The sequence below is a fragment of the Pollachius pollachius genome, assembly GCF_949987615.1.
Source record: "Pollachius pollachius genome assembly, chromosome: 5".
In the NCBI taxonomy this organism is placed as follows: domain Eukaryota; kingdom Metazoa; phylum Chordata; class Actinopteri; order Gadiformes; family Gadidae; genus Pollachius; species Pollachius pollachius.
The window spans coordinates 15,633,684-15,647,489 of record NC_136938.1 but is presented as its reverse complement, the minus strand read 5'-3'; the positions used below and the strand labels follow the sequence as shown (position 1 = coordinate 15,647,489).

The 13,806-nt window shown below is 41.0% G+C and overlaps 1 protein-coding gene across 1 annotated transcript in view; it reads left to right on the top strand.

The window, feature by feature from the left end:
- The window catches only part of adamts7 (a disintegrin-like and metallopeptidase (reprolysin type) with thrombospondin type 1 motif, 7), a gene marked incomplete at its 3' end in the record, with an annotated part of 100,288 nt that extends 96,534 nt beyond the window's left edge, over window positions 1-3,754 (top strand). Inside the window, 5 exon segments of the mRNA XM_079736330.1 lie at window positions 886-1,032; window positions 2,197-2,359; window positions 3,511-3,598; window positions 3,600-3,671; window positions 3,673-3,754. Of these exon segments, the coding sequence (XP_079592456.1) occupies window positions 886-1,032; window positions 2,197-2,359; window positions 3,511-3,598; window positions 3,600-3,671; window positions 3,673-3,754 (552 nt within the window).
- Window positions 3,755-13,806: the final 10,052 nt, after the last annotated feature.

The window sequence follows — 13,806 nt, the reverse complement described above, 5'->3', positions numbered from 1 at the left end:
ACTGGCTCCCCCTTTATTTTAGAATTTATTTAAGGTCCTTTTACTCGCATACTAATACATAATATTATTTAATAAAGTAAACATTTCAGACTTGTTAACCCCTTATCAACCAACAAGAGGCCTTAGGTATTTTCGCTGTTCCCGAAGTAGCCTACAAAGAGATGGAGAGCTTACTGTAGCTCCAAGACTGTGGAACACCCGGCCAAGTTACATTAGATATGCATGCTCTGTTGACATTTTTAAGAACCAACTGAAGACATATTTATTCAAGCAGGCTTTTAATAAATGTATGTTTTTATCCCTTTTTACGATAATCAAATATGGTGAAGCTATAAATATATGCATATTTGCAACGTATAAACGGTTATAACTTGTTATCACGTTGACGAAGGTTCGGCTGTCTAAGATTGCTAAAAGATATGAGATATAGCAGTATATACAGTAACTCAAAATGGATGCATTCATTTGAAGTTCGCCTATCAAGACCGCAGCCTCTTCCAAATGCTGGCCGGGCTTTAAAGGGATCACAAATAATTCCTGCCCCTAACGGTTCATACCCGCATGAGGTTCTGCAAGCTAAGCAATGCTGTGCAGGAGGTCCATGATTTGAATCTAACCTTGACCAATAAGAAGTGATATGAGTGACACCTGGGTTGGTCCTACAATGAAACCTCTTTGGAAAGAATTGCAACATTTATTTTCTCATTCGCCATAAAGATTGTAATTTAGGTTCCGATCAAGCTCTCAAGTGAAAGTGTATCTAGCATGTTCAATTTGCATACATATGTGCTTACCGGACACCATGGTGTGTTAGCACTCTAGCAGCATGTATGTGTGTGTGTGTGTGTGTGTGTGTGTGTGTGTGTGTGTGTGTGTGTGTGGTAGTGCTCAGAGGTCTGTGGTGGGGGGGAACAGCAGCGCATGGTGACATGTCCAGAGGAGGGGCAATGTGACCAGGACTTGAAGCTTGCTCACATCCAGTCCTGCAACAGCCAGCCTTGTGCACAGTGGTTGACTGGATCCTGGGGTCAGGTAAACAGCAAAGGACACATGCACAAACACACGTGCATGCACAAGCACACAGAAAGACACACCAGCAGGCAGGCAGGCCCCAACACACACCCATTCATGCATGCACACGCATAAACACACACATAAGCAAGTACACTCAACCAACACATTCTCATATACAAGGTGCATATTACCCATAAAAGTAGGCCTATGTAAGGGCCTACCTAAAAAGTTCACTTTACGACAGTGGTCATCTCTGTGCAGTGATTAGCAGGTATTAAGTCAATTCATATTTCCCCAAACGCTATAGGTTTAGCCACACACAAACAGACATACACACACAATTTAGTTGTATTACTATGAACAGTTATTCAGAAATTCTGTCAGATGACAGCTGGCTTGGCGCATACAAAAAGGCTCTCAGTACATGGTTGTGAATAATGGTTCAAAGGGATGGGCTTTGATCAAGGTTATTTTTTTCTGAAGACGCTACAGCTTATATAGGTAAATTGGTAATAAAAGAATGAGATGGAATTAAATCAAATAAATAAATAATTAATCCAGTGACTGTCAATCACAGGAGATGATTAAAAAATAGGATCAAAGACATGAATAAGCTTCAGACTTATAAGTCATTGCATCTATATAGGGGGAGGGCTATGACACCTCATAAACTGCAAATGTCCTTCATTCATATTGTTATATAGACTCTAATGGCATATGGAGCATATCAAGACATCCAGCATTGATTTGAACATAAAACAGGGGAAAATATCAATAAGGTTGAGCTTCAAAGTAAAAGTGAAATTTAATTGGGAAGACTTCATATGCTCACCTTATATTCACCTTATTTTTTTCAAAGTGACACAGAAAAACACCTTGCTCCTACTCTTGATTTGAGATGAGCCATACGTTTCTTATCATGCAATCTTGAAACTGAAACCTAATTTACAATCACTGATTGAAGTCCTCATCACCACACAGTCTCAGATATAAGACATGAGACACAGATCTGTTCTGGTCCGGTTCCTGATGGACTCTCTCTCTCTCTCTCTCTCTCCCTCTCCCTTTCTCTCTCTCTCTCCCTCCCTTTATATAAATTGAGTGATGTGTGTCTGACCCAGACACGAAACCTCTACCGTCTGTGATGGAGGTCTACTTATTAAAGGCATCGTGTTTTTGCAGTGCTCTGTGCTATGTGGGGGTGGAGTGCAGCATCGCCTCATCAAGTGCGTCAACACAAGGGCAGAGATGGAGGACGAAATGGACCAGGCACAGTGTGAGCCTCAGCCCATGCCCCAAAGCACCAAGAAGTGTAATTTGAATGAGTGCGAGAGTGCCTCTTCTGGTAGGTGACATGCCCTACACATGAAAATGCATTTGTATGACCCTCACAAGGTTTATTTTTTTTCTTACATTTGAAGACACAGGGATTATTTTGTCATTGGACAGAATGCCAATGCAACTTTTTGCACAGTTTAAAAAATTGTTAAGGATTTCCTGCTGCCTTTATGTATTTTTTGCTTTCATATTTGCATTGACGTCAACACAAAGCATGTTATTTTCTACCTTTCAAAACATGCCTGAGGAGCTTCAGATTCAGATAAATATGACTTATTGATCCTTAAATTAAATTATAAGTAAATTATTTGTTACGGTTGCTCAGCTAGAGCCAAAAACCTTGCTGAGCATTCAAGAACTCCCTAATCACCATAGAAACTGTAGTTAATTATCTTTGTTTGACAACAAACAGCACTGCCTTCAAGTATTTTTTTGTGTTTACTAAGAGAAAATCCCCTTCCCAAAATTTACCAGGATTGTTTCAGCACAGTTGAATACGCTTGCACAAAAGATTCTTTCATAGTCCTCACAGACATGGCCATTATATCTATTAACAAAGAACCAGCTATCTGCCTTACTGCTTACTGCAATATGAATGAAATGGATGACATTTCTGTCTGGGCTGGGATGAGTATTATATTCAGAAGAATGAAGAACATTATGAAAGTGATGTTCTAGCTAAAAAATAAAATGTTTTTGATTGAATTCTGAATATTACTCTGTTAACCAAGGGAAATCCCTTGATAATAGATATTACTAGCACTATTAATTTATAATTTATTCATGAAACTCTTTGTAACAGAAGAAGAGTAACCATAAAAGTTTGGAGTCTGCGTGACAGAAAATATGTATTTTGCAAGACATCATTTTTTTGAAAAGGCAGAATACAACCACCAACAAAGATATACATCGGGTGCGTGTACAACCGATATAATCGGGTGCGGGTAAAACCCTTTGTCTATGAGTATTTCATCTTACTTTAATTGATTGTATTACATTTTGAATCAAAACATCCACTCAATTCCTATTGAAGAATTTATGGATGCTTCCAGTTTTGATCAATTTCAATTGAGGCTCGTACCTTATTGTACCTTGTTATTAAACCGACCCTCAGTGGCTGTCAAGCTGCAGCCTGAAAACAAAAGTATTCATTTGCAGAAATAGTAAAACTATCAACTTCTTCCCGTGGGGTGAACCTGCACACGCCTCGTATATCCAGGTTTATAAGAGGGGTCAACCCTACTTTGTCTGTCAAATAATGAAGTGCATAACATTGTGTATGTGTGTGGGTCTGTGGCTGTGCGTGTGTGTGTGTGGGTGGTTGCACATGCATGACCATGCTATGGTCTGGTGGGTCAAATACGATTACTCTATTCTCGCCTTAGGGAATAGGGTGCTTTGACAGCCTGAGCCGTATATTTTCTTTATCGTTGGAGCATGGAAGGCTGGCTTATGGGATCATTGGAGCATAGTGCTCTTTAGCCTTCTTTACATTTGTTTGTACAGGGCAAGACCATTAAATTAGTCCTCAAAGTACTCTTCAAAGAAAAATAATCAAAAAAGGCTTCTGCATTTTACCTGTGTGTTTTCACAGATAGAAAATAATAAGTAGCCATTAAAGCGGTTTCCAGACATCAGAAAAACTGTAGACAGTGCAGCCGTATAATTTGTATTGCAGATGAATGAAAGCCACATGGCACAGAGGGTAAATGAAGCCCTCGGGCTGGCCTTGAGGCTTCTCTCCAACATGCCCAGTGGTCAACCCTGATGCTACACAGTTATTTTGTAGAAATAATCTTGGCTTTGAACTTCAATCACTACTGGGTTCTACATGCACACTACATAATTGCATCTCATTCATATAAATGTATACTGCCTGTATACATAATATTCTATAACCTCTGTTCACATTTCTGTATTGATCTGGTTTAGTGCTGTTAGTGTGTCTTTTAAATGTATGCACTGTAGTAGTATGAACTAAAAAGTGAACTTGGACATGACAAACTTGTATAATACTGCTCATTTATAATGAATAAACATTTACTTTTATACGCTCCTTCTGAAAATGGATACAAAGAATCATTCCCATGGAATCACTGTGCAAAATGTAATGTGACAAATCTTAAAGGGATGCTAAACCGGAGGTCATTGCTAAAATAATGAATAACTAGCCCACTATCGCAAGTCTTTGTGAAATCGAATGGATTGGCTACAGGTCACCCTCTATTCAATGGCTTAAGATTCAAGAATTGGAAAGAAAGAGTGTAGAAAAGAGCCAGTCTTTGAAACCAAACAACCAAAACAGCATCCTCTCATAAGGAGGCAGGTGCAGTCAACTCATAACAGTTGTTCTTACAGTTCATTTCTCTCACTAATAGCTGACAAAGTACACCTTTGGACAAAATATTCTGTTGCACATGCATGAGATTTATTGTAAGCCTGACATAAAGTCCACTCCTTGCTTGCGTGACTTGATTGCTACATGGCTAGCAATCAGCTCAGTGGGGAGCTAGTAGAAAAGAGAACACACTAATGTGCCTTGTATTTTTCCCTTTTTGGTTATTTAGCAGACCCTCTTTTCCAAATAGTGACAACTCATCTTGCTTATGGATGTCTACAGGTAGACAAGGACCATTGGAGTTCAAACGCAGGCCCATAAGGGTTCAAACGCAGAACATTTCCTCTTGAAGACACTCCAGGCCATGTCTAGTGAATGTAAAACATTCTTGGGATGAAATGAAAAAATAACACATTTGTTAGATACGCTGAAGTTCAAAATGCAGTCACTCGGAGGCATGTTTAAAATTGATCAAAAGGCAACTTCAAACGGAACAGGAAGAAGAGCTCAAAACACAAAAATAAGCAGAAGGAAAACCAACTCACCTTGACCACACTCACTGACTGATTAGCAGGCAGATACAGACTACCCAAACTGAATAAAAGCAAGTGATTTAAAAATGTTGACCGAATGCACAAACATATTGTTACAGGTCAGATTTAATGACAAATTTTCCAGTCTCGTCTGCACACACGCATAACTGTAGTCTTTAGGGAACCCGCATCTAAAGAACAAGATAAGACAAGAATGGTGAGAAAACCATATTTTGACACCATTCAAGTATAGTAATCAAATGGGTTGCCATTATTTTTGCAGCGATCTGCAATAAAATAAAGCATAAAAGGAAACTAAGAAAATTGTGTCAACCTCCTTCTGTTAAGTCCACATCTGCTCACTTGTCCCTAATATTGCCTCATTCGCATTGGTGCGATGCACAAACTTCCTGTTTTTCTCCGGGACCTTCTTTCAAATACAGACTTTTCATTGGCTGTTCAAAATTCCCCCAGTGATGTATGTATGTATTTTCTGGGCACATTGCAGGTCCGACTATAGTAATCTTAGAAGATTCTGGAATCGCCCCGACTTCAAATTTGTTCCCAAATCGGCCATGAAAATTGTTTAATGTCGCACCTGCTTCACTTAATTAGGGGAGAAATTGAAGGAATTGTGATTTTAGTTGGCGAGGAAAGAGGGCTGAGGAATGGGAGAAGTGATGGGTTCATGGGTGGTGGTGGCGCTGAATGTTGGACTGTCCATAAGAGTGCATCAGAAAAGAGGGGAGGCTGGACAGGTAGACTTGATAAAGGCTTTTAATGAAGATATCATCATCTTCGGGAGAGGGTTAGTGGGGCATGACAGATAGTAGGAAGGATGCTTGCTCCCTAATGGCCTGAGTAAGCTCCTAAGGTCATAGGGTGTCCTCCCTCCATATGAGAGAGAGAGGGGGAGAGAGAGAGAGAGAGAGAGAGAGAGATTTTACACTGGCAAATATCTCCGCCTTATGTCCGCCTTTTTTCCCGGCATGGTCCGCACATTTACACTGACCGACGTAATATACCGGCCTGATTTCACAAACCAAAACATATTGGCCGGCTCTGTGACGAAGGGGGATTTTACCCCCTTGGTTTTACACAGGCAAGACGGTGAAATTGTAGGCCGTGCCAAGCCGTGACCGTACCTGCTTGGCAGTGCAAAAATGCCTAGAGCAGGGGTCGGCAACTAAGTTTGGGCTCGGGCCAATTTTTTTTCCAGCCATTATCAAAGGCTAGTTCAAGGAATTGATTAATGAAAGTGCATCTGGAACTGCGATGCAGGCCCGTCAGCTGGCTTAGTCATATGCCTACCACGCACTAGATGACTCTTAAAAGACGTAGGTATAAACAAGTGTATGCCCTACTCACGTAAATGTCATGCCTGATCACGTTATAAACAGCAAATGCGATTGTGAATATTGCATTAAAAAAGAAAAATACGTTTTTTCATAATGTAGCCGAGCGGGGGAGATCCCGTTGGTATTTGAATGACTTTATTTGCTGATCTCATCCCCCAATAACTCTTAGTCCTAACTCTAAATATGAAGATAAAGTGAAAAAGTTGTGCAGTTGTCAGCCTGGTTCTCCAGCGGAGTCTGCCGGTTAAAGGTGTCCGTAGAAAGGTTCTCATTGTATACAAAGGCCACGCGTAAAGCCGCTTCTCCTTTCCTGTCGGCATATTTGGCAGTGTATGTGCCGTCTTATGCACGCCTTACTCTGCTTGGTCCGCGCGTTTACACTGCCTGAGGTAAATTGCCTGCTTGAGCTAGCAGCCCAATTTACCCTCCCGGACCCTACACACATTGGCGGTTTATTGGCTTTCATTCTGATGTAAATGCGACGGCGCAGCAGTTCCGCGGGGGGGGGGGGGGGGGGGGGGGGGGGGGGTGACGCAGAGGAACTGTCCCTACGAGGCTTTTGTCGGGATAAAAAACACGTGGTCAGCAAAATAAAGAATATGTTGGCGTTTTAGCACTTGTAAATAGTTAATCGCGTTTGTAGCCTACACTCAGACGTAAACTCATTCTTGCATGCGGGTGTCTTCATTAATAAAAAAATAAAAACATTCGGGAATATGCAAATTATTCTAAAGAGGTCTAGACTCCGTGCGCAGCCCCGCCTTGTCCAGTGAACCAAGAAAGCCTGCGCCGTGACGAACGGGGGATATATTTAGCGTCTGCTAAATGCCCTAAAAGTAAATGTAAATATTACCCCCTCGGTTTTACGCAGGAAACTTGAGATAAGACGGTGAAATCGCTGGGCGTGCCAAGCCTCGACTGAACCGGTTTGGCAGTGTAGAAAGGCCTTATCCTGGAGAGAGGGCAGTAGTGCGCACCTAAAAAAGCAGCCAACCATTCTTAAAACACTTCACACAACACACACACCACGGCGGGTGCTGACTGACTGTGCGCGCGCGCGCGCACACACACACACACACACACACACACCACGGTGGGTGCTGATTGACTGCACGCACACACACGCACATATACGCCCACCATGGCGAGTGCTGACTGACTGCGCACACACACAAACCTCCGTTCCTAGCCTACTCACCGTTAGAAGAGCTGTAGCGAAGTAGTGTCATCAGAGACTACTTGCTTTAAACAGCAAAGTCTCAGAGCTTGGCGTCTTAAATCTTTTGTGGACTTTTGTCAACAGCTCGTGCCTTTCTCTGCATGCAGTATCACACAAAAATACGTAATGTTGGGGTCACCATGGTTGTTGTATATAGGCATATAGAGGGGGGTTCCGTTTCATTTAATATTGCATAGTTTCCAATAACTCCCGCTCAGCCCCTCGCAGCTTACATGTGACGAGTGTGTCTCTAACCTTCCGGGAGTAGTAGCAGGATTTGATACATTTAAATTCAAAAGCGGCTGTTAAGAAAAAAAAGTTCACTGTATATTAAGCTAACAGATATAGATAAACGATATTCTAAAAAATAATAATAATAAAAATAATAATTAATTTAACTCCAGAATAATCTGGCGGGTCAGATATTATGTCTTGCGGGCCACTTATGGCCCACGGGCCGCCAGTTGCCGACCCCTGGCCTAGAGAGAGAGAGCGAGAGAAAGAGAGAGAGAGAGATCGCTCTCACAAACAGCAGCTGTAATAAAAGTGGTAAAAGTAGTTGCAGTTTATTTCTTTACTTTACTACTTGACATTATACCAATGGCTGTTTCCATGTACTGCGTGAATGACTTTGCAATGTGGTTGTGAAAAGTAGGCTTTGATGAATAATTCATCACATTATCCATTCACTTGGGACAACATCTTCTGAATGAATGAAAAGTTTGAAAATAACTGGGTTTATAAAAGTCACCGGGAAGAGTTTTCAGCTTTCAGCAAACCTATTTAATGCTTGTAATAACAGTAATTATTTTAATGATTAAAAAGATTATTAAGTGTTGCAAAGTATTTGAGATGTAGTGGTAGGCTGCCTTGTAATTTATTATTAATGTACTTCCATTATTATTGCTATTAATTTATTTTATAAAGATACATTTTCCGCTTTCATTCTTTGGGTTCATGTGTGACTTTTAGTTTGTTACAGCTTGTTTCTTTGATTGAAAAGCGAAAGTGAGATTCTGTCTCCTACCTTCTGTATGGCGGAGGTGGCAATATTACAATCCAACCCGGTGGCACTCGTTTTCGTGGTCATGCGCGCAAACGGTAATCTATTGAATCGTGTCCCAGAGCACGATTGTCCGACGAGAGAGAGAGGGGGGGGGGGGGGGGGGTGGATACTCCAATTTTTGCAGCAGATAGTGCGGTGCACCCTCTATTATGTATCGTGCTCATGCGCACAAACGTTAATCTATTGAATCATGTCCCAGAGCACGGTTGTCTGACATATTTCATGCTACACAGTATGAAATTCAAACCATAGCCATATACGGAGAGGCCCTCTTAAGCCCATCAGTTACGTGGTTCCACAATGCATCAGTGTCTCTCTCTGTGGCTCCCTCTCTCTCCTTTCCACTCTGTTTCGGCCAGGGTTTAAGATTCTTGCACTAGACCTCCTTGAGACAACGAAAATGGTCTACTAAATTCATGATGGGTGGACGAGAATAGGGATATAATGCAATACCGTCAATATGAATTTCATTCATAAGATTTCCGAGAGGACAGTCAATGGTCAGATACAGATCTCGTTATAACGAGAATTTATATCGATATAACGAGAAAGGATGTAATGATAACACCAAGAAAATAAAGGCTACATGGTTATAATAATTTAAATATAATTAACTTATAAAGCATGTAATGAGACAACGAGACGATCTCGTTGTGGGCCAGCAGAGGCTGAATTTTAACCGAATTTGGCCTAAAACCTTTTACATCTAGTCTAACTCGATATACATGTAAAATGTATGATATGCTGTACGTATAGCCTAGTTTTTATGTTATAAATATTTTAATATTGTCTGGTTATACCTGAACCACATTCTCCATGGAAAAAGTACACCGTGTTAGTGGGTGTTACAACCCTCTTCGTTGATTGGATTGGTGGATTGTCGATGGTCAGATACAGATCTTGTATTTATAACGATTTTATAAAAGCTACATGTTCTACTTATAATATAATAACTAAATCATTTTATATTTATAAAAATATATGCATAATAGATATTCTAATATCTAATTAATTCAATATTAGACCAATGCATTTCAATCTGGGGTGGGGGGGGGCTGTGCTATGCACGCTCTAGTAGTGGATTCGTCAAAACAATAATCTGATTTATCAGATCTTTGCAGCAGACCCCCTCACAAAGTGAAACTAAACACGTCCCTTAAACCCAGTGTCACACCAGAATGTAGTACAACTACATTATATGATATCCGCCAGTACTCCGGCGGAGTACCGGCAGAGTACCGGTATCCCTTTCACCTCCATGTTGCAGTTCAATGTGGACTTCAGGGAGTCAAAGCCAAAGTTCCTTTCCCCCCATTCCTTCTCAACCATGGCCGAGATAACCCCCACTACGAGCCTCGTTGTGGAAGTACCGGGAGTCCACACACAATCCCTTTCTCCTCCATGTCGCGGTTCAGTCTGTACTTCAGATTGATGTGGAAGTGGAAGTACCAGAGACGTCGGAGAACCCAACGCAGTCGTTTCAGATTCATAATATCATCCGGAGGCCGCACAGCGTGATAATATATTTTATATTATATAGATATCTATATATTATATTAGATTATTTACATATAGAGCTCCAGGACTCCCACCGGAACACGGCCAAAAGCTGTGTTTGCCTCCGGATGATATTATGAATCTGAGCCATTGCGATACATCCACTGTAAACATTAGTGCATGGTACCGTGGCCGCAAGCTGCTCAGTGGTGTATCAATGCGATGATTTATACAAAAGACATGGTGCTCCAAATGGATTAGGAAATCATGCATTTTTTATTTTGTAACTATCCCAAAATATCCCATACATATCACTGTTTGAGTTTTTGTTTAGGAATCCGGTGAAATGTGGTCAACAGTTAACCCGTTGGAGGTTCTGGGCCTTTTCATTTACAGTGAAAAGCCTGGCAACGATGTCCAAACAAAGCTTAACAACAAGGGCTCCAGGATACCAAAAGAACAGTTAGGTCATATGGATTTTGTCTCTTGTTTCCTGCAAGCTCCTCTGTCTACTGTGCTATTTCAGGCCTTTCACCGCGTCCCCCGATACTGAGCATCCTGTTGGCTTCCGCTCTGGGAGCCGTGTGCTGCTGGGATGGAATACGTTGGCACAATGGTTATAAGACGGAGGTTAAGGTTTTACAATGCACAAAAATAACTTTTTTTTGTATTTATTTGTTGTATTTCAACTTATTAAGTATGGAAGCTTTATGAGGAAATGTGTGGTGTTATGTCTGCTGTGGCACTGTCTATCTATCTATCTAATGCAGACTGAGGGTTCAGTAGGGATCGGGAATCAAGCCAGAAAACGCCAGTAGAGACGGGCAGTTATGGCTGGAGCATAGCTACCTGCTGCTACTTAAAATTAACCTACAGGCATGCATGCTTGCATGCACACATGGTATGGAAGACCAAAAGGGTCAAAACTGTGCTGTGTCTGAAATTGTGCGCTTCTATACTTACACTTACTTTTTTGAGTGCACTTTGCTCAAAAACTGAGAGTGTGCCAAACGCAAAACGATCTAAAACTTGAGTGTGGACCAATGGACACTTCCCACCCTCAACAGCCGCCATCCTGACTACGTAGCGAAGGGGGCGGGAATTTCAAATCTGAAAATGGATGACATTGTAACAGTTGGAAATAAAAACAATCTAAATATTTACAGTTTGAGTTGATTAGTACTATACAGCACTAAAATAAATACAGATATAATCGGCAGAAATTGATTGATGGTAATTGAAATTGATAGCTATTAAAATGATGGCCAAATTATGGAAATGATCAAGCAGAAAAAAAAATACCACCGAAGAAGAACCGTCAAACTGCGAACTCATTTCCGGTAGGCGCCAAGGCTGTTTCGACAGTGCACTAAAGAAATGAGAGCACTGCGCCTATAAGTAAGTGTACTGTAGGGATAATGAAGTGCACTTAATGTAAGTGCACTTGTGTAAGTGCGCGATTTCAAACACAGCATAAGCCACATTGTAGGCAATTATTTATGTAGACGTGAATACGGGTCCACAGTGAGTCGTACTTTTGAACCTTTTGGCCCACACGCATTCTTTCAGGCACTTCCATTCTTGCACAAACATGAAGTGGCTCTTGAATTTCCCGCCTGCAAAGAATAATTTAATAAATTTCTTCAAGAAATTCCCAAAACATACAGAAGCCATGTATCTTAGACGTTAGTTTGTAACCTGTTGATACATAGGATAAAACAATTTGACAGATGTACCAAAACATCCCCAAAATGTAACTTCATCTAGGCCAAACCTCTTGTGGTTGCAGCGAAAGCGGATAGGCCATATTGCATTCCAACAACTATTATTAACATGAACATAACAGAGGAAGTAAGCCTCACAACAAAGGATGTTTCACATTGGCTATGTAAGTGCAGGGGGGGGGGGGGGGGGGGTTACAACTGAACTGATGTTTGAATTAATTCTAGTTGTTTGGATTCTAGTTGTCAGAGGGAAAAAAAGACGATGCAGGGAACAAGGACCAATTTAAGTTTTGTTGACAATGGACATTCAAGGATGGTCAATCTTGTAGTTTGTGTGTGTGTTTGTTTGTGTGACTGTTTGGGTTTGTGAGTGTGTGTGTCTGTGAGAGACTGCTCCCACAAGGCTTTCCCATAAGGCTCTCATCCTTCCTGCTGCTTGAGTCACAACCCCAAGGATGTGAGTCACATTTAAAAGTGGCCAGTGCATATGGTTGGTTTCCACGCAACCGATACAACTCCAGCTCCTTGGGCACTGCAGAAAATAGAAATCTTGTGTATGGCAGAGCTGCTTCTGCCTTTCTCAACATGTACATTGAGCAACAACCAAGGTTTCTGGTCCATTCATCCATTTGCCCATCTATACAGAATATGTATTGTTCTCAGTCAATGTTTTTTGTTTTGGCAAGAAATATCACTTCAGACTCCAGTAACAAACAGGAAATACAATTCTATCCACATTCCAACACCAATCAATAAATCAACATTCTCTTACAAAAAAAGGAAAAAACACAATAGTAATATAATCAGTATTGATGTCATATTTTTCTCATTTGTGAAAAATCACCAAAATGCACTCATCGATTGTACTCTCAACCATACTAGTCTAGTAGTAATAATTCAGGAATGCATAAATAGCTCAACGTGAATAGAGCAGTAGCCATTGTTGAATATGCATAAAGATGCTTTGATTCTTTTTCTCGTTGGTGCATGCAGTCGTCATGTTTGTGTGTTCTCTGCAATTATGTGACATGCTTGTTTTGGATATCGCTGTGTAGTAGTTCTAGAGGGGCTCATTTTATCAAGTCAAAGTCAAAGTCAGCTGTATTGTAAATTCCAAAATATGTGCCAGACAAACAGAGGAATCAAAATTACGTTTATCTCCGACCCACAGTGCAATAAAGAGAAAAAGGAGAAAATTAAGTAATATATATCCTGTTTGTAATGAACTAGCTTAATCTGGACAATAAATAAGCAAGCGGCTTTGCAAAGAAAGCAGTCAACAGCATATCCCTCGGGTGTCACTAGGGGTTTAATGACTGAAATGTGCAAAATCAGCAGAATCAGTGGGGGGTTTAGGGGGGCGGGCTTGCAAGGGTCGGGATATGACGTAGGGTCAAGGTTCGCAAGAGGCGGATAAGTGCGGCCGCTGTCGCTCTAGTTTGTTTTGGTTTGATCACAGAAAGCATGGAGGCAGAACGGGCAAACTCATCGCGATCATCTTAAATGTTGCTGCAGCGATGCATCATGTATTCCGTTGCATTGACAACATCCGCATCGATCAATGAAAGATCGGAGCATGAGTTAGGGTCAACTAGAAGAAACGACAAAGAAGAAAGGCGTCGCGAACAACTGCGTTACTGGATAAAGAGAAAGTATTTTTCTGCTTCATTTCACATATAACAAACACTGGGACAAATGTAGTTGATTTCTGTGTTTAAC